This window comes from Pleurodeles waltl, chromosome 10 (assembly GCF_031143425.1).
Source record: "Pleurodeles waltl isolate 20211129_DDA chromosome 10, aPleWal1.hap1.20221129, whole genome shotgun sequence".
NCBI classification, from domain to species: domain Eukaryota; kingdom Metazoa; phylum Chordata; class Amphibia; order Caudata; family Salamandridae; genus Pleurodeles; species Pleurodeles waltl.
Window position 1 is genome coordinate 477,529,329 of NC_090449.1, and position 21,502 is coordinate 477,550,830.

The 21,502-nt window shown below is 46.2% G+C and overlaps 1 protein-coding gene across 4 annotated transcripts in view; it reads right to left on the minus strand.

The window, feature by feature from the left end:
- The window catches only part of ATG9B (autophagy related 9B), a 411,143-nt gene that overhangs the window by 60,780 nt on the left and 328,861 nt on the right, over positions 1-21,502 (minus strand). For all 4 annotated transcript variants that reach the window (XM_069210766.1, XM_069210767.1, XM_069210768.1 and 1 more), the window contains 2 exons: positions 18,600-18,687; positions 17,691-17,866 (listed from right to left, as the gene is read on the minus strand). In XM_069210766.1, coding sequence (XP_069066867.1) covers positions 17,712-17,866; positions 18,600-18,687 — 243 coding nt within the window. In that variant the 3' untranslated portion in view covers positions 17,691-17,711. The remainder of the gene's footprint in view (positions 1-17,690; positions 17,867-18,599; positions 18,688-21,502) is intronic.

Here is a 21,502-nt window from a genome sequence, read left to right on the forward strand (position 1 = left end):
TGAATGTGTGTATGAAAGTAACATCTTTATTGGCATGTTATCCCCAATTTCTGCCTGTTTGTCAGTGTGTTTTGCCTGTCTCACTGGGATCCTGCTAGCCAGGACCCCAGTGCTCATAGTTTGTAACCTATGTGTGTGTTGGACCTTTGGACAGTCTGAGTCACTTCGGTCCACCACCTGTGTTCCAGGGAGCACGCTCATCGTCAGGAGAGGAGTCCCAAAGTACCGGTCGTCGTGGTGAAGGGTGCCTGCTGAAGCAGGGAAGTGCCACTCCACGGGAAATTCCTTTGGTTCTTCTGGTGCAGGGTGAAGACTGGCAGTCCTCAGAGCGTGCACACCTTTGAAACTGTTGCAAAAGCTGGCTGGAGCTGAAGGTACAGGTCACAGGCGTGGTCCTGGATACTTTGTTACAGTTACAGTATGCTTAACTGTGTCACTGAAGTTCTGCTAACCAGAACTCCAGTGCTTATGCTCTCTCTACTCACCAAATTTGTCACTAAACTTTAGTGACTCCATATTCCAATTTTGATTGGCACACTGGGCCCCCTTATAAGTCTGCAGTATATGGTACCTAGGTACCCAGGGCATTGGGATTCCAGGAGATCCTTATGGGCTGCAGCATTTATTTTCCCACCCATAAGGAGCTCATACAAACCTTTCATCAAGACTGCCACTGCAGCCTGAGTGAAATAGTGCACACACTATTTCACAGCCATTTTTCACAGCACTTAAGTAACTTATAAGTCACCTATATGTCTACCCTTCATTTACTGAAGGCTAGGTGCAAAGTTACTGTGTGTGAGGGCACCCTTGCACTAGCAAAAGTGCCTCCACGTGGTCCAGGGCCAATTATCCGGACCTTGTGAGTGCAGGGATACCATTATACATGTGCACTACATATATGTCAATACACATATGTAGCTTCACAATGGTAACTCCGGATATGGCCATGTGAGGTGTCTAAGATCATGGAATTGTCCCCCCCATTCCAAATCTGGTATTGGAGGACCAATCCCATGCACCCTGGGGGCTCCACCATAGACCCCCAGTACTGCCAAACCAGCTCTCTGAGTGTTCCACTGCAGCCCCAGCTGCTGCCGCCTCAAAGGCAGGTTTCTGCCCTCCTGGGGACTGAGAAGCTCAATCCCGAGAAGGCAGAACAATGCATTTCCTTTGGGAGGAGGTTGTGACCCCCTCTCCCTTTGGAAATAGGTGTTACAGGCTTGGGAGGGGTAGCCTCCCAGAGCCTCTGGAATGCTTTGAAGGACACAGATGGTGCCCTCCTTGCATAAGCCAGTCTACACCGGTTCAGGGACCCCAAGTCTCTGCTCTGGCACGAAACTGGACAAAGGAAAGGGGAGTGACCACTCCCCTGTCCATCACCACCCCAGGGGTGGTGCCCAGAGCTCCTTCAGAGTGTCCCTGGTGTTAGCCATCTTGGATTCCAAGGTGTGGGGACACTCTGGAGTCCTCTGAGTGGCCAGTGCCAGCAGGTGACGTCAGAGACCCCTCCTGATAGATGCATACCTGGGTAGGTAGCCAATCCCCCTCTCCGGGCTATTCTCTGGGTGTTTCCTCAGATTCAGCTTGCAAGACTCCTCCACGAATCCTCTGCATCAGCTTCTGACTGTCGGATCAACCGCAGACTGCTCCAGAAACCGCTGTAACTACAACAAAGTATCCAGGACCACGCCTGTGACCTGTAACTTCTGCTCCAGCCAGCTTTTGCAACAGTTTCCAAGGTGTGCACGCTCTGAGGACTGCCAGTCTTCTCCCTACACCAGAAGAACCAAAGGAATCTCCCATGGAGTGACGAAGTCACTTCCCTGCTTCAGCAGGCACCCTTCACCACGACGACCGGTACTCTGAGACTCCGCTTCTAACGACGAGCTCCCTGGAACACAGGTGGTGGACCGAAGTGACCCAGACTGTCCAAAGGTCCAGCTGTCCAAATTTGGCGGAGGTAAGAGCTTGCCTCCCCGTGCTGCGACAGTACTCATGTGCACCATGTGTTGTGCAGCGCCTTGGCCTCCTGTGCACTTCTTTCAAGAATCCTTCGTGCACAGAGTAGCCCAGGTCACCAGCACTCTATCCTGCGACGCTTAACTCGCTGAGTTGTTCTCCGGAGACATGGGACCCTCCAGTGTTCTGGGACTCCGATGGGTGCTGCATGGTCAGCAGAGATCTTTCTGAAGTGCTGAGAGCCCCATCTGTCTCCTCATTCTGAGTTGAGACCCCCAGGACCCTGCTGGGTCCAGGCAGCTCCTTTTTGACACAAACCGCGTACCTGCTTGAACCAAGGCTTGTTGGCGGAATCCAGCGACACAAACAGCCTGCTTACAACAACTCGATGTGGGACATCTCCTGCACCAAGCAGGAACCCGCAGTCATCTTATCTGGTGCTCTTCTGTACTTTTCTTCTTACAGGAGAATCCACTTTTGAACCATCTTCCAGGTTGGCAGGGGGACCTGTCCTTCCTGGACACTTCTTTGACTTCTGGACTTGGTCTCCTCTCTCCACAGGTCTTCAGGTCCAGGAATCCATTGTTTGTTGCTTGCAGTCTTGCTTGGTTCTTGCAAAATCTCTTATCATAACTTGTAGTGTGTCCTGAGGAAACTTGCTGTACTTTACTCCTGCTTTTCTAGGCTCTCAGGTGGGGTACTTTACTTACCTTTGGTATTTTCTACACTCCCAGAGCCCCTCTACACACTACACTTGCCTAGGGGGGAATTCGTGATTCGTTTTCCACTATTTTAGTATATGGTTTGTGTTGCCCCTAGGCCCATTGCAATCTATTGTATTTTCTACTGTTCGCACTATGCTATAACTGTTTACTTAACTCATTTTGGTTACTAGTGTTTATATTGTGTAGAATACTTACCTCTAAGATATTTTTTGGCCTTGTGTCACTAAAAAAAAGTACCTTAATTTTTGGTAACACTGAGTATTGTTTTTTATTGTGTATAAGTACTGTGTGTCCATAGTGGTACTGCAGGAGCTTTACATGTCTCCTAGTTCAGGCTAAGCTGCTCTGCTACAGCTACCTCTAGACAGCCTGGCTTCTAGACACTACCTACATTTCACTAATAAGGGATAACTGGACCTGGTATAAGGTGTAAGTACCTTAGGTACCCACTACAAACTAGGCCAGCCTCCTACAATGTGCATGGTGCTGACCATGTTACAACTTTACATATGTCTGCTAGCAGTAGGTTAGCTAGGAAAGCCATTGTAGCTCCCTTGATTTAAGTATAATGTAATACTAGGCACAGATAAAGAGCTCTGTTTGCCTTTCCATAACATATCCTGATGCAGTATACAATCCATCTCGCAAGCACCAACTTTGAAATGGGATTCTCCAAGTGGGGTTTAGTGACTGCAACAACAAGTTTCTTTGTTTTGCAAATGGTTTTTGTCCTATTGATGCAGTACATTAGAGCTCTTTTACTATCCAAAGTGAATAATGTTCTTACTGTCACAGTCTCAGGGTATGAAAAGAAGATTGCCAAATCAATGGGAAAAGGTGAAACCACTTTTGGAAGAAAACAAGGGCTCTATCTCCATAAATATGGATCAACTGTTAATGCTTGCAACTCACTAACCCTCCATAAGGAAGAGGCTACTACTAAGAATGTCATCTTCCAAGAGAGATGCAGCATTTCACAAGATTGCAATGGTTTAAAAGGGGGTTCAATACATCTAATTAAGACAACACTCATATCCCATGTAGTGGATGGTGGAATGCTAAGAGGAATTACTTGTTAATACCATCCATGAATGCTTTGATGACAGCAATTTTAAATAGAGATTAATGGTGTCTGCTCTGTGTGAAAAGCTGCTAATGCTGCTAAATATAGTTTAAAGAATGTGTATGCCGATCCGCCTTCTGAAGGTGCAGGATAGAAAAAATAATATCTTGCACCAATGCTTTTAGAGGCTTTTTTGTTAACTTATGCAGTATTGGACAAGGCGCTTTCACTTAGCTGCTTTACAAGCTTGAGTGGTAGGCTAGTGTTCCTCTCACATGATTAGCATTCACTCCCCCGGGAAGACTGAGGTACCCAAAATCTAGGCCCTCCAGTGCCAATTTCTAAAGTTCATTTTCTTGAGATCTGTATCTGTATGCAGCTGTTGAATCTAATGCTTTTAGAAGATCTGCTCTGATGGCCATTTTGAGAAACACTGAGTAACATGGCTGTCCTGCCCACGTCGGGGCAAACAGAAGAGTGTGGTGTCTGGCAGTTTTTTAACTCCCTTTCGTCTGTTAATTCCAAAATAACGACTTGCCACAATGCATCTGCAGTGCCCTATGGCCTTGGCATTATCTGCATTGTGTCCATATGAGGGCCGAAGAGGGCTTCCCTATCGAAGGAAACATTGATTAGGTGTTGCAGAACCTCTGGCTGGATCCCTGAGATTCATAGCCATATTTGTCTTCAGAGAATTATGCTGTTTGTTTACCTCTCTGGAAGCAGTCGCAGCTGCATCCAATGTACAATGTATGTTTAAGCAGGATATGCTCTAGTCCTCCTGATCTACCTCCCTGCCTCTCTTGCAGTATGCACCTAGGACATGTTTGATCAACTGCTCCATCCTTCCCAGTGATACCTATCAAACCTTGAGAAGATGGAAAACAAACTGGATATTTTCCCTTGCATTGCTGCCGTCACAGCAATATACTTTGCAGGAGCATTCATATCCCAGCTCTCTGACGGGAGAGGGTGCATTAGCTGTCCCTTGCACAAATGTTTTCTTCCAAGCAGTGTGTACACTATTCGAGCTCTAATGTATGTGAACCCCTGAAGTAAATTTGGTCTTCAGAAGCAGGCTTGTACTTCATTTTAATCCCGGATGTGACCACGCATACCTCAACTGGCACTTTGTTCTTTGCCCCACACCTGTTAATGCTTCTAAGCATCAGTAGGAACTGCATAGGCATTTCAGTCTTCAATAAGGTGTTCACAAGGAAGTCCTCTTTTTCCACCACATAAAGCTTCACCTTCTGGTGATCAGCTGCTTCCTGAATGACAGCGTTGTAAGCTGTTGTGTCATTCAGGAGCAAAGCCTTTACTGGATATAACTCAGAGTTTGAGTAGTCCTGAGGGTCAGCATTGCAATAGTCCCATGGGTCATTCCTGATGTACGGTGGGCCTGAATAAGCAAATAAGTTGAGTCCTAGGGGTCAGGCTGGCTATCACGGTCTATTTGCGTGTGTGCCTTGAATCCTTTGCTGAAGGCGGCCTATGTGAAGATGGTAGTGGTGGAGAGATACAGGGAGTGCAGAATTATTAGGCAAATGAGTATTTTGACCACATCATCCTCTTTATGCATGTTGTCTTACTCCAAGCTGTATAGGCTCGAAAGCCTACTACCAATTAAGCATATTAGGTGATGTGCATCTCTGTAATGAGAAGGGGTGTGGTCTAATGACATCAACACCCTATATCAGGTGTGCATAATTATTAGGCAACTTAACAAAAAACAAATATATACCCATTTCAATTATTTATTATTACCAGTGAAACCAATATAACATCTCAACATTCACAAATATACATTTCTGACATTCAAAAACAAAACAAAAACAAATCAGTGACCAATATAGCCACCTTTCTTTGCAAGGACACTCAAAAGCCTGCCATCCATGGATTCTGTCAGTGTTTTGATCTGTTCACCATCAACATTGCGTGCAGCAGCAACCACAGCCTCCCAGACACTGTTCAGAGAGGTGTACTGTTTTCCCTCCTTGTACATCTCACATTTGATGATGGACCACAGGTTCTCAATGGGGTTCAGATCAGGTGAACAAGGAGGCCCTGTCATTAGATTTCCTTCTTTTATACCCTTTCTTGCCAGCCACGCTGTGGAGTACTTGGACGCGTGTGATGGAGCATTGTCCTGCATGAAAATCATGTTTTTCTTGAAGGATGCAGACTTCTTCCTGTACCACTGCTTGAAGAAGGTGTCTTCCAGGAACTGGCAGTAGGACTGGGAGTTGAGCTTGACTCCATCCTCAACCCGAAAAGGCCCCACAAGCTCATCTTTGATGATACCAGCCCAAACCAGTACTCCACCTCCACCTTGCTGGCGTCTGAGTCGGACTGGAGCTCTCTGCCCTTTACCAATCCAGCCACGGGCCCATCCATCTGGCCCATCAAGACTCACTCTCATTTCATCAGTCCATAAACCTTAGAAAAATCAGTCTTGAGATATTTCTTGGCCCAGTCTTGACGTTTCAGCTTGTGTGTCTTGTTCAGTGGTGGTCGTCTTTCAGCCTTTCTTACCTTGGCCATGTCTCTGAGTATTGCACACCTTGTGCTTTTGGGCACTCCAGTGATGTTGCAGCTCTGAAATATGGCCAAACTGGTGGCAAGTGGCATCGTGGCAGCTGCACGCTTGACTTTTCTCAGTTCATGGGCAGTTATTTTGCGCCTTGGTTTTTCCACACGCTTCTTGCGACCCTGTTGACTATTTTGAATGAAACGCTTGATTGTTCGATGATCACGGTTCAGAAGCTTTGCAATTTTAAGAGTGCTGCATCCCTCTGCAAGATATCTCACTATTTTTGACTTTTCTGAGCCTGTCAAGTCCTTCTTTTGACCCATTTTGCCGAAGGAAAGGAAGTTGCCTAATAATTATGCACACCTGATATAGGGTGTTGATGTCATTAGACCACACCCCTTCTCATTACAGAGATGCACATCACCTAATATGCTTAATTGGTAGTAGGCTTTCGAGCCTATACAGCTTGGAGTAAGACAACATGCATAAAGAGGATGATGTGGTCAAAATACTCATTTGCCTAATAATTCTGCACTCCCTGTAGTCTTAGTGGTGGTGGCTGTGTTGCAAGGCTAGTTTCCTGCTGCCAGCGCCAATATGGGATCAGTTAGTGTAGGAGCTCTTATGAGCTCTGATGAGATAGCTTCCTCAAAATTGTGTCTTCTTTTTTTGAAGGGCTCATGGTTCGGTTCTTGGGGTGGAGGTTGATCCAGAATCTTCCTGGAGGTAGGATGGATGTAGGGCCTGGCTTCAGGCACTTTTGGAAGCTCAAAGGGTGGGGCTGTCTCATTCAATGTTGAAGCAGAAGTCATGAACTGTTTCCACGCTGGCTTTGAAACAGACTTCGGTGCATAAACGGTTGGGCCTTGAAGGTATGGTTTGAGGCAAGGCTCTGTGCTTTAAGTTCAGCGCTTCTATGGATCCAATGTAAGATCTCGGTGCTGAGCTGCGTTGGTGGCACTGGCCAAACTCTGTTTGATGTTGAGTTCCACAGGGTCTATCGTCGGGTGCTGGTCGAGGTGTGGGTATTCTTGTTGTTGCCTTTTTCCTGGGTGCAGGCTTCTTTAGGGCCCCAGAAGATCTTGCTTTCTCGACATTAGAGCCATCCGAAGAGTGTGTGTGTAGGAAAGTACCATCTTGCCTGGCATGTTACCCCCATATTTCAATGTATATATGTTGTTTTAGTCTATGTGTCACTGGGACCCTGCCAGGCAGGGCCCCAGTGCTCATAAGTATGTGCCCTGTATGTGTTCCCTGTGTGATGCCTAACTGTCTCACTGAGGCTCTGCTAACCAGAACCTCAGTGGTTATGCTCTCTCTGCTTTCCAAATTTGTCACTAACAGGCTAGTGACTAAATTTACCAATTCACATTGGCATAATGGTACACCCATATAATTCCCTAGTATATGGTACTGAGGTACCCAGGGTATTGGGGTTCCAGGAGATCCCTATGGGCTGCAGCATTTCTTTTGCCACCCATAGGGAGCTCTGACAATTCTTACACAGGCCTGCCAGTGCAGCCTGAGTGAAATAACGTCCACGTTATTTCACAGCCATTTACCACTGCACTTAAGTAACTTATAAGTCACATATATGCCTAACCTTCACCTGGTGAAGGTTGGGTGCAAAGTTACTTAGTGTGTGGGCACCCTGGCACTAGCCAAGGTGCCCCCACATCGTTCAGGGCAAATTCCCCGGACTTTGTGAGTGCGGGGACACCATTACATGTGTGCACTATACACAGGTCACTACCTATGTATAGCGTCACAATGGTAACTCCGAACATGGCCATGTAACATTTCTAAGATCATGGAATTGTCACCCCAATACCATTCTGGTATTGGGGGTGACAATTCCATGATCCCCCCCCGGGTCTCTAGCACAGTACCCGGGTACTGCCAAACAGCCTTTCCGGGGTCTCCACTGCAGCTGCTGCTGCCAACCCCTCAGACAGGTTTCTGCCCTCCTGGGGTCCAGGCAGCCCTGGCCCAGGAAGGCAGAACAAAGGATTTCCTATGAGACAGGGTGTTACACCCTCTCCTTTTGGAAATAGGTGTGAAGGGCTGGGGAGGAGTAGCCTCCCCCAGCCTCTGGAAATGCTTTGATGGGCACACATCGTGCCCATCTCTGCATAAGCCAGTCTAAACCGGTTCAGGGATCCCCCAGCCCTGCTCTGGCGCGAAACTGGACAAAGGAAAGGGGAGTGACCACTCCCCTGACCAGTACCTCCCAGGGGAGGAGCACAGAGCTCCTCCAGTGTGTCCCAGAACTCTGCCATCTTGGAAACAGAGGTGTTGGGGGCACACTGGACTGCTCTGAGTGGCCAGTGCCAGCAGGTGACGTCAGAGGCTCCTTCTGATAGGCTCTTACCTCTCTTGGTAGCCAATCCTCTTAACTTGGTAGCCAAACCTCCTTTTCTGGCTATTTAGGGTCTCTGCTTTGGGGAATTCTTCAGATAACGAATGCAAGATCTCACCAGAGTTCCTCTGCATCTTCACCTTCTACCAAAGGATCGACCGCCGACTTCTCAGGACGCCTGCAAAACCGCAACAACGACGACTACCAGCAACATTGTAGCGCCTAATCCTGCTGGCTTTCTTGACTGTTTCCTGGTGGTGCATGCTCTGGGGGGGTAGCCTGCCTTCACCCTGCACCTGAAGCTCAGAGGAAATCTCCTTTGGGTCGACGGAATCTTCCCCCTGCTAATGCAGGCACCAAAAGACTGCAACACTGGTCCTCTGGGTACCCTCTCATCCTGACGAGCGTGGTCCCTGGAACACAGCAACTCTGTCCAAGTGACTCCCACAGTCACGTGACTCTTCAGTCCAAGTTTGGTGGAGGTAAGTCCTTGCCTCCCCACGCTAGACTGCATTGCTGGGTACCGCGTGATTTGCAGCTGCTCCGGCTCCTGTGCACTCTTCCAGGATTTCCTTCGTGCACAGCCAAGCCTGGGTCCCCCACACTCCATCCTGCAGTGCACAACCTTCTGAGTTGTCCTCCGGCGTCCTGGGACTCCCTTTTGTGACTTCGCGTGGACTCCGGTTCACTTTTCTTCTAAATGCCTGCTGGGGTACTTCTGTAGGTGCTGCCTGCTTCTGTGAGGGCTCCATGAGTTGCTGGGCGCCCCCTCTGTCTCCTCCTCCAAGTGGCGACATCCTGGTCCCTCCTGGGCCACAGCAGCACCCAAAAACCTCTACTGCGACCCTTGCAGGTAGCAAGGCATGTTTGCGGTCTTTCTGCATGGGAACACCTCTGCAAGCTTCATCGCGACGTGGGACATCAGTCTTCCAAAGGAGAAGTCCCTATTCCTCTTCTTTCTTGCAGAACTCCAAGCTTCTTCCAACCGGTGGCAGCTTCCTTGCATCTTCAGCTGGCATTTCTTGGGCTCCTGCCCACTCTCGACACTGTTGCGACTATTGGACTTGGTCCCCTTGTCTTACAGGTACTCAGGTCCGGAAATCCACTGTTGTTGTATTGCTGGTGTTTGTTCTTCCTGCAGAATCCTCCTATCATGACTTCTGTGCTCTCTGGGGGTAGTAGGTGCACTTTACGCCTACTTTTCAGGGTCTTGGGGTGGGCTATTTTTCTAACCCTCAATGTTTTCTTACAGTCCCAGCGACCCTCTACAAGCTCACATAGGTTTGAGGTCCATTCGTGGTTCGTATTCCACTTTTGGAGTATATGGTTTGTGTTGCCCCTATACCTATGTGCTCCTATTGCAATCTATTGTAATTCTACACTGTTTGCATTACTTTTCTTGCTATTACTTACCTAATTTTGGTTTGTGTACATATATCTTGTGTATATATCTTATCCTCTTACTGAGGGTACTCACTGAGATACTTTTGGCATATTGTCATAAAAATAAAGTACCTTTATTTTTAGTAACTCTGTGTATTGTGTTTTCTTATTATATTGTGCATATGATATTAGTGGTATACTAGGAGCTTTACATGTCTCCTAGTTCAGCCTAAGCTGCTTTGCCATAGCTACCTTTTAGCAGCCGAAGCTGCTAGAAACACCTCTTCTACACTAATAAGGGATAACTGGACCTGGCACAAGGTGTAAGTACCTCTGGTACCCACTACAAGCCAGGCCAGCCTCCTACAGTGTGTTGCAGACTTGTCTTCTCTCTCAAAAAACTTTCCTTCAAAGTCTTCGGGCCATCTGGTGTCGACTCACAAGGTCTAAGTGCTGCATTTCTTAGTGCGCCCAATGACGCTTCCTTCTGTAGCGTATTGTAATTTTATTTTTAAAAGCATGTAGGCTGATGAGTTGTTTCCTCACCGTCTCAAGGAAAATAGAAGTTCCACAATCTATAACGGTGTGACCAAGGGAACTTTGAGTTGAACTTAGGGCAGAACTGGAATTGTGTGTTCTCCATAACTATCCCCACACTCCAAATCCTCATATGCCATAGTTTTAAGAATCCCTTAGGCTTCGGTCGAATTTAAAGAGGTGAAGATAAAGAGAACGCTATCAAATTTGTAACGGGAAATATCTGATCACTGGAGTCAAACTGATTAGGATTGCACCTCAAAGGTCCAGGAGCTCAAGATGAACGTACTATCCCAACTGCTGAAAAAAATTATTTGAGGTGAAGTCTTTCTCCTGGTGCACAATGGGTTTCAGGAAAGAGTGACAGGATATCTTGAGACCAAAAACTTCTTAGAAGAAAAACAACTTACAATCATCCATGTCCAACCCTAGATGGCTGGATTGTTCAGAACATGTGATGTACAGCAGCACATTCTACAAGCATATGTTTATAAGGGATGGGGATGCCCGAGGACACAGGCCAGCAGAGAGAATACTGTGTCCCAAGTTAATGTTAAATGTGTGGAATGGTGTCAGGATGTATCACCTGTACAACAAAGAACTGCAGAAGCTCAGGTATGCTGGCCTGTACCTGGCCCGGCAGTCCAGATGTCACATTATTGTAATATCGTGAGTTGAAATAAGTTACTTACCTGTAACTGTAGTTCTCCAGTATTGGAAACTTTCATAGATTCACATGCTTGAATCCTTCCCCGTCGTCGAGATAGGAGTCCACAGTGTTATACAAAAGGAATGCTCTAATGTACATATACATTACAGGCATTAGGCCTTTAGCTTAGTAACATTTCACAGTCATTTTGTAAAAATGGACCAAACTCCAGAATCCACCAATTCGGTTACACCACCATCTAGAATCCTCCTGTGAGGAACTGAATTCCCTCAGATTTTCGGAGCCACAGTGCTAATGGAGAGACCATACAGAGAAAATGAAGGTGAGCTCCCCAGAGGAGGTGGGTGGGTTGCATATGAATGTATGAAAGTTTCCAATATCAGAGATCTACAGTTACAGGTAACTTATTTCTTACTCTAGTATTGGAACTTTCATAGATTTACATGCTTGAATCAGAACAGCAAGCAGTAAGTAGCATATTTTCTGTGGTTAGAACATTCTACTATTATAAGACAGAATCAGCACTTCTTACTGTTATGTTTACCTTTATTATATAACAGAAGACTTGCAAAATTATTGAAAATGTGCATTTATACAGTAAAAAAGCAGATGGTGGGAACACCAAATGGCTCACCTTCATTGGAACAGATGTCTGAGCACTGCCTGTCCAACCGCTGTATCCCTGAGCGTTTCGGTATCTAGGCACTAGTGTTTTGTGAAGGTATGTGCCGTCTTCCACGTTGCAGCTCAGCAAAGTCCTTCAATGATACTCCTGAAAATAAGCACAGGATGTGGAAACGGTTCTAGTCGAATGTGCCTGCAATTTAGCATCCAAGGGTAGACCCGCTTTCTGATGGCAATGAACAATTGAATTTGTAATCCATCGAGAAATAGCTTGTTTAGTTACTGGAAACCCTTTTCTAGGGTTACTGAAAGCTAAGAAAAGTTGGCTTGTCTTTCTAAAAGCTTTAGTCCTTTCCAAATTAAACTTGACGCATCTCTTTAGATCCAGAGAGTGGAGGAATTTTTCAGCCTCCGTTTGAGGTCTAGGGAAAAATGGCCTCAACACTACAGGTTCGTTAAGATGAAAGTCTGAGGGGACCTTGGGGATGGATTTAGGATTGGTACGTAAAATAACTATCCTCTTTGAACTGCAAAAAGGGTTGCTGTATTGTGAATGCTTGTATTTCACTAACCCTACGCGCTGACGTAAGCTCAAGGAGGAGTGTTACTTTTCATGTAAGATATTTGATGTCCGCACTGTGAATGGGCTCAAATGGTTCCTTCATCAGCTGGTCAAGACTTGTGTTCAATTGCCATGCAGGAGGAGGGGCTTTGACAGGAGGATAGGACCTAAAAAGACCCTTTTAGAATTGTTTTATGAGCCTCTGAGACCAAAGAGATGGTTTACCAGATAGTCTTCTAAACGGAGAAATGGCTGCCAGATGAACTTTAATGGATGCATGTTGCAATCCTGAGCGTGCTAGATTCAACAGGTAAGGTAAGATGTTTTCCAGAGAGGAAGAAAGAGGATGTATATTTGCAGACCTGCATCACAAACAGAATTGTTTCCACTTTAGGCGGTATGTCATGTTTGTGCTATCCACCCCGGCCTTGGCTAGGATTTGTTTGCAATCATTAGGGATGTTTAAATGGCCGAATTAATTGAACTCAGGAGCCATGCCAATAAGCTCAGAGATTTGGGATCTGGATGTCTCACTTGGTCCTGGCTCATGGTCAGCAACAATGGAATTGGCTTTATCTTTACGGGTGGACAGAGACATTAGTAGTAGCGCCGTGTACCAATGTCGATGTGGCCACGCAGGACCTATTAGTATTATCTGGCAGGGCTCTGACTTGATCTTGCTGATCAATCACTCTTGGGTGGAGAGGGATTGGAGGAAAGGTGCAGGCATGGATTCCTGACCATGCAATTGAAAAGGCATCCCACCACGACCCCTGTTGGTGATGCCAACTTGCGTAAAACCAGCATTTGGCATTCTAGGAGGTCGCAAAGAGATCCAAGTTCGGTTTGCCCCACTGAAAGAATATTCCGTCTAGTGTTTTTTGGTCCAATTCCCATTCGTGGTTAGATGTTGTCAGTCTGCTCGGAATATCTGCAATGGCATTTTGATGGCCTGGGATGTCGACGTGAGCGAGTTCCTCCTTGCTTGTTGATGTAGTGCATTGTCGTGGTATTGTCTGTTCTCACAAGCACTGCCGACCAGCAAATTCTTGGAAGGAAGGCTTGTAACGCTAAATATACTGCCCTCAGTTCGAGGAGGTTGATATGAAGAGTGCGGTGAGAGGGGGGCCATTTGCTGCTTACTTGAAGATCCTGCAAGAAAACGCCCCATCCGTCCATTGACGCATCTGTTATGGTGAATGGGGGAATTTGAACTAAGAATTGTAGGCCTCCCAAGACATTTGCACGTACTGTCCCACCTTTCAGGAGAGGCTATCATGAGTGGAGTTACCTGTATTATGTTTTCGAAGGATCCTTGCGCCTGTTTCCATTGCTTGTGCAGCTTCTCTTGTAGTGGGCGCATATGAAGGCGACACTAAGGAATCAGATTGATACAAGATGACATCATTCCTATCAAAGATTTGTATTGTCGAGCTGATAGAGACTTTCTTCTCTGCCTGTTTCGCTAGTGCGATTAGTTTTTCTAGCCTGTCCGATGTTGGGTATGCTTTGGCTTGCTCCGTGCCTCATATAGCCCCGAGGAAGGTTATCTTTCTCGATGGCTGGAGCACTGATTTCTCTTGAAAGAGAGAGAGGCCTAAGTCTTTGAAAAGACACAAGGTCGCTTTGATGGGCTTGTGTGCTGACTAGATATTGGGAGCTTTTACTAACCAGTCATCTAACTATGGGAAAACATGGTGATTTTTGCATCTGAGGTAAGCTACAACTGGAGCTAGGCATTTGGTAAAATTCCAGGGCGGGGACTTGAGGCCATAGGGAAAGACCTTGAGTTAAAAGTGCTTGCCGGCTACCGTGAATCTCAGGAATCTTCTGTGCCTTGGGTGAATGGGAATATGAAAGTAGGCGTCCTGAAGGTCTAGGGATGCCATGAAGTCCGCTGTGTTGAGAAGCTGCAAGATGTTGTGAAATGTGACCATGAAGAATGTTTGCTTCTTCAGGTACTTGTTTGGCTCTCTTTAGTCCATGATTGGTCTCCATAAGCAAGACTTTTTTCAAATCAAGAAAAAGCGGGAGTAAAAGCCTTTCTACCTTTGGGAACAGGGTCCAACTTCTATTGCACCTTTTCATAACATGATCTCCGCTTCTAAGCTGAGCAAACTCAGGTGTTTTTGCTGCACCGAGAAGGTGCTGTCAATGAAGGTATTTGTATTAACTCTAGGAGGTGGCCGAATTGTATTATATCCAGTACCCATTGGTCCTTGGTTATTTGACGCCAACAATGGAGGTGATCTTTCAGCATTCCTTGAAGTTTTGATGGGAAAGAGAGAGAGCTAGCCAGCGCTTGAACCCTGTCATTGCCTACAGGAGACTTCCTTGCCCTGCCTCCTAGGCATTCCTCTTTGAGGTCTGCTGTATGCCGCCGACGGTGGCTGTCTTTCTTGATATTGTGGCCTAGTGGTGTGGCTGGAGGCAGAGTGTGTTGAACACCTATACTGTTGGTATCCTCCACGAAATGAAGGGGGGGCCTCTCCCCCTAACCCCATGAAAAGGAGTTTTCCTAAACTGCAGAGTGCCGAGCGATCTGACAGTATCCGTGTTTGATTTAATAGCTTGAAGTGCATCATCAATGTGCTTTCCGAATAATGCCTCTGCTTCATAAGGAAGATCCAAAATTTCCGTCTGAACCTCAGGCCAGAAATTAGTGGCCTTAAGTCACCCTTGTCATATTAATACTGCTGCCCCAGCTAATTGTCTAAAACCCATGGCGCTATGTCGAGCTCACAGTCTATTATTTCTGCAGAAGAATTTTGCCCTTCCAATAGTACCTTTTTGGCTTCACTCCTGATGGTTTCCGGGAGTTATTCTAAATATTGAGCAATGCCCGACCATAGCTGCCTATCATATCTTCCAAGGAGCACCAGGGAATTTGCAGCTCATACTACAATGGCAGACATAGAGGAAAGGCGTTTACCAATATTATCAAGGCACCTACCTTCCTTATCCGGTGGGGTGGGGTAAGGGTGTAGAAGGGTTTCTACAGCGCTGTTGCACCACTTGTGAAATAACAGAATCCGCCCGTGGATGATCTGTTAGATATGCAGGGCATTGTCTGTGGCCTTGTACTTCTTGATCAAGCTTTGTTAAAGCCAGACCTGTTGCAGGATTACGCATAATCTTTAACCCTTGGCTCCAAATGTGGTCAATGATCGGGATAGCCCCAACTGTTTTTCTTGTTGGTGGCTCTTTAAAAACGTAGAAGAAACAATCCTCCTACGCTGACCGCCTTGGTAAGTCAAAGCGAGTGGCTGCCCTTTCTAGTAAGTTGTGTGAAAACTCCCTATATCCTCAGGAGGAGATTCTACTATAGGCTGCACAGAAGAAACAAGTGCTGGTATTATATATTCATCCCATTCATCTTTCTGGGTGCGGATCTTCCCTTCTTCCCCTGAAGAAGTTAGGTGTTGTGTTGGTATCGCCTGAGGGAACCTCGTTGTTGAGGCAGCGGATACATCCAAGGCTATTGAAGTTGCCGTGGGGTTCCTGGGATTATGGAATTTGTGGTTGCTGTACAGAAGCAGACAGTGTGGGAAGCGTTCTCTGTAGTCTGTCAACATAGTATATAGATCCGACACCAAGCCGGAAGGTAGATATCCCAATTCCAGCTGTCGATGGGATGGTTGGTCATAATACTGTTGGTCATAATGAGAGTCATCGTCTGAATATTGCTGACATTTGACATGTAGCTGCGAGGGCTTCTAGTCACTCCATATAGGCCATCCTCCTCTGAATCATCCTCATCCAAAAGATGGGATGGTAATAGTCTTGAAACTTTACTAGGAGATGTGAGGGATGGTGTCAAACTATGTTTTTTATGCTTTTTAAAAGTGCTATATGTTCCGTCAAGGAGAAAGGGGGCAATGTTGATGGTCTCTGCCTTTTTGCCAGTGTTTCTATAATCGTCGACGAGGTGAATCGTTGTCGTTGACGGTAGTGGCGTTGACAAGTTGATCGTCGGGAAGATGACCCTCTCAATCTTTTGAGGTTTTGTTGAAACTTTCCGACATACCTTGCAGTCTCTGGTCTTATGGTTCAGGTAGACACAGTATATGCAGTCATGTGGGTCATCAACGTGAAGCCTCTTCTTCATGCAGATAGCATAAGATCTGAAAAGCCCCTTTTTAGGTGTCTCTGACGTGGCCAGTTTAAAGCACCTACTTGAAGAGAAGTCAAGTTCTGCGAAGAAGGTGAAAAGTTCAAAACCAAAACACCTCCGAAAAAATATTTCTGAGAAAGGACTGAGCAGAGCACAGAGGAGACTCCTTAGCACAATGTGCTATGGAAAATCTGAGGGAATTCAACTCCTCAAAGGAGGGTTCTAAAGGGTGGTGTAACCCGATTGGTGGATTCTGGAGTTTGGTCCATTTTTACAAAATGACTGTGATATGTTACTAAGCTAAAGCTAAAGGCCTAATGCCTGTAATGTATATGTACATTAGAGCATTGCTTTTGTACAACAACGGGGACTCCCATCTCAACGACGGGAAAGGATTCCAGCATGTGAATCTATGAAAGTTTCCAATACTGGAGAACTACAGTTACAGGTCAGTAACTTATTTCAACGATATTACAATAATATGACATCTGGACTGCAAGGCCAGGTACAGACCAGCATACCTGAGCTTCTGCAGTTCTTTGTTGTACAGGCGATACATCATGACACCATTCCACACATTTAACATTAACTTGGGACACAGTAGTTCCAATACTGGAGTAATTAACCTTTTGTGACCATCAGAATTGAAAATGGGCGGTGGGGAAGTCTGGTTGAATTCCATGTACAGAATTAAGCTAAAGGAGGTGCTGCAGCTACTTCACTTGCTCTTATTTGAGCAGATTTATTGATCGCAACCAAATATATGATTAAACGCAAACTAGAAGTAATGCGATAACATTGTGTATTCCAATTTCACAGTTATGCACGGTTAAGGGCACAGCAGCATACTGGTACTCATGTTTCCCCACAAAGTAATGAAGCTGATCGCAGCAGCATTCTCAGAACAGTGTGAAAAACAAATTCTAGAAGCACACCTCTTTCCTCATCCTCCATATGCTTATACCATCCACCAAGATTACATACAGCAGCCAGCTGCATCATACAAACTAATGTGCTGGGGAAAGAAGATAAAGAAATTAGCAAAAATGCTACCTCTGAAAAATCCTCAAAAAGAAAACAAACACTACATGAAGGCGTGTAAGTTAGGAACCATGTTTTCCTTGGTACACACCTCTTAGAGCCCAACATCTAACTTACTTGAGACTGCATTAAGGCACTTCAGCTGGTGCTCTTTGAAACCTGGCTCCCCTGAGCTGCCAGTCCTTCCTCTTCTTGCTGTTTATGTCCTTCCTCTTCCATCCATCCTCCGAGATGCAGGCCTCGGTAGGCAGACATGTTACCAGAGGAAGCAGAGTGAAGATCCGAGCCTATAGCTGGAAAATAAAAAAGGGCAAAGGGTTTATTTTTTTGCCCTTGTTGGTGCTATCTAATAAGGAGAAAACATAGATGCTGAACAAAAGAGATAGGGAATAAATTGCTTTAATTCAGATAGCTGAGACATTCAGGATTAAAAACCTTACTCTGAAAAAAACAAATGCTCACAATCGAAGTAAATGTATTTAAAACAATAATAATTTAATGAAAAGGACAATAGCATTCTTCAAAATCAACACCTAAATAATTTTACTTGTGTCTCCAGTACATCCAAACACTACACATAGCAATAATATTCCACCCCATTGCTTTTCAAAACAAAGAACCCAACAGGGCTTTTCAAGTATGTAATAGGACCGTCAGGCAACTATCTCTATACATTGTTAGATATATGGTTATGACAACATTTCTCAGTAACTGATCAGATATATCTAGAGACGTTCACAGATGTTATCAATGGCTCTATAGCCAAATTTCCTATCCACAAGCTAACTAAGTGTGACTGCTTTCAGCCCAGTCTGACATATAATTTCTCATGTAGTCTTACTTAATGTAACCAAGCACAGAGCATTACAGATCATGAAAGGGTGATTGGAGAACAACCAGTCAGAAATTAAGCTACTTTTTTTTTTTTGCATCACGTGCAGTACATAATAACTTCCTTAAAGTGTCCTCTCTGTGCCCATGGTTACAGGTCTCCTGCATCAAACTCCTGTACAATTATTTCCCTACCGGTGTCTGAAGTGTGGCCCCTCTGCGCGGAAGCTGCCTGCCAAACTCCCAGGTGCTGATCCAGCCCATGCTGCTGCTGTTGGTGGACCTGAAAGGAAAGAAAGTCAGGCATAAGCCATAGCATAGGTACTTGCATACCAACAGAAGCAATGTCAACCTGAGTGATACAGTTAGAAAGCAAGGATTGAATGTTTAGTGCACGGTCAGTGAGATCAAGTAAAGGAGAGGTTTGCTCTGCACATGCTCACTCCCGCCAAGAGTGAGTTGACTTTGCATCTTCTCATTGAGGACAACCTCTAAGCAAAGGGCTTTTCTCACTGTCACTGAGGCCTGGAAATACAGAACAAGTGCCCTCCCAACATCCCCTCCCAAACATCACACAACTAAAGCCATTGGTCTGATTGATTCATCATGACTGCTCAATAACAAGTGTGAAGCAGACTCAAAGCAAATTATCCTGATTCCCACTCCACAAGTTTCTGCTTGTGCTGTACTCAGGCCTACACTGGTTGATCGCACGTTAACTATGACCCCATTACACAAAGATTGCTTATCTCATGCACCGCACATACCAACAGCTCACCAAGTGAAACTCTTCCCATGCGTATAAACATTACAATCAGTTACTCAGCCACAGTGCCATGCTGTGTTGGCAAACAGACCCTGACAGCAGTCACCACTTGGAAAGTCACCACCATTATTCACATCACGTACACAAGCACAACCACAATCACGTTGTGCAAACAGAACCTAGCATAGATAAATACCTTAGGCTGAAACGCAAGTTGACCTAACACAAAGACACTAATAGCATTCCTCTCACTCAGAGACAATGCCAACATCTACCATGTGTGAATGTGCATGCCCACACACATACACAAACCAAGACCAATTCTGGGTGGCCTATCAAATAGACACTACCAGAAATCCCATTGTGCACACGAGCACTGCTAACTCTCCTCACAACGCCACACCACAATGAGTGACCTTTCATGAGCACTAGCCTATTCTAGATGAAGACGAAAACACTTCGCTTTATGTACGGAGGCTGCGAACACACACCTCACACATAAAGTCCCTGCACCCACTCTCTTTGGAAACATATAGTGCTGGGGGTGCAGCTTGGATGCCTGACAGTATAGCCCCTGCTTACCGCAGATTCGACCCTGTCAGAGAGGCACGCACCTGCCCGATGGGCCGCAACATCCTCTTGACCTCCGGGGCATTGATGCACACCTTTCACAGCCCTTGCTGAGGTCCTGAGGGCCCCAAGATCTCAACGGCCTTCCTTGCCCAGGTCAGCCAGCTTGTTTTTTTTCTGGCAGCGGTCGCTGCTGCAGTGCCTCAGTGGACATTAGCCGTGACATTGAAGTCCCTCTGTTTCAGGGCCTGGATCTCCTTCTCCCCCTCCTGATCAGCCACCTGTGCATCCCAAGGAGGATCTTCTATCAGCACCAGGCTTATCCACCTCTACACACGCAGCTGCAGGGATCCAGCAAGGCCCATGCTGTCTCTTCGGCAAACCTGCTTGGAGGTGCCCTGGTGTGAAAGGGAGAACACAAGCACTGCCCTCTCCTTCACTTGATGGTGGGCCTTGCCCAATGCCGTGGTAAGCCCAACGTCCTCGGGGGAAGGAGTTCTATGTGTGAGGTCTGAGGCATGGCCTTTTCTTTGAGTCAGGACCACCCTGAAAGGAGGAGACCCATCTCCCCCCTCGGACAACACACTAGGAAACAACTTATGCATGACACCGCCTTGCACAACAAACAAAGGGTGGCCCAGTAGACCTCCCTGAAAGTAACAATTAGGGACCTGACTGGAGCATACTCCTCCCATCCCACTGACCCCACCCACCGCCGGCTGGATTAGGCAAAAATCTTAATGCCCTCTTCATTGCCAAGTCGGAAATGAGTTCCATAAGGTTAGGTACTGCCCCTATGAACAGTGTGAAAAGGTCAGAAGACTACTCATGCCGACAACGGGAGGCAGATCCCACCATCCCAGCAACTAAAAACCGAAACAGCTGTTTCATCGCCTATCCCCAAAAGATAACAGACCTCTAGACTCCAGAGGTTGTCACTGATGAGGCCAAAATCTATTGTTTCCTTAGTTCAGACCTTCCCCACCAACTGAATGACAACGGTCGGGTGCTCCTCTCAGGAACAATCACCAGAGAGGAGATTGCATGGCTCATCTCCACCTCATTCTATAGTAGGGCTCCTGGGGAAGACTATTTCCCCGCAGAATTCTAAAAAAGACATCAACAGACATGACAGAATCTCTTGAGACGGTGTTTAGGGAGGTGGAGCGAATGGGCAGCTTAGGGCCAATTATAGCTCATAATGGTTCTCCCCAAGCTGTCCTGCGATAGTTATAGACCCACATCTCTGATGAACAGGGATGTCAAGATCCTGGCCAGTGTGTTGAAGGCCTAGATTAGGAAAGCCATCCCTACGCTCATCCACCCCACACTGGTCGGTTTCGTCTTGGGCCGAACTTTGTGCAATCATGTCTAAATCCTGGCTCATATCCTTTGGCCGGCGAAGGATATGCTGGATGAGGCACTAGCACTGTCTCTTGACGCCGACGAGACGTTCGACCGCATAGAGTGATTCTTTGTAAATTTGGCCTTGGAGACAATTTCATAACTTGAGTCCTTTGGTTGTAGGATAATCCCTTGGCACAGGTAAACTGCAGGGCATCATATGCCCTCCCAATCCAGCGCAGGACTCGGCAGGAGTGCCTCTTACCACTTCATTTCTTGCTGGCCCTAGAATCATTGGCATCAGCCACTGACTAAATCGACAGATGTAGTGGGTATTCCTACCCTGGGGGACCCCTCGATCAGCCTTCTTTATGCAGATGATATTCTATTAATGCTTACTGACCTCCTTAGACCTCTA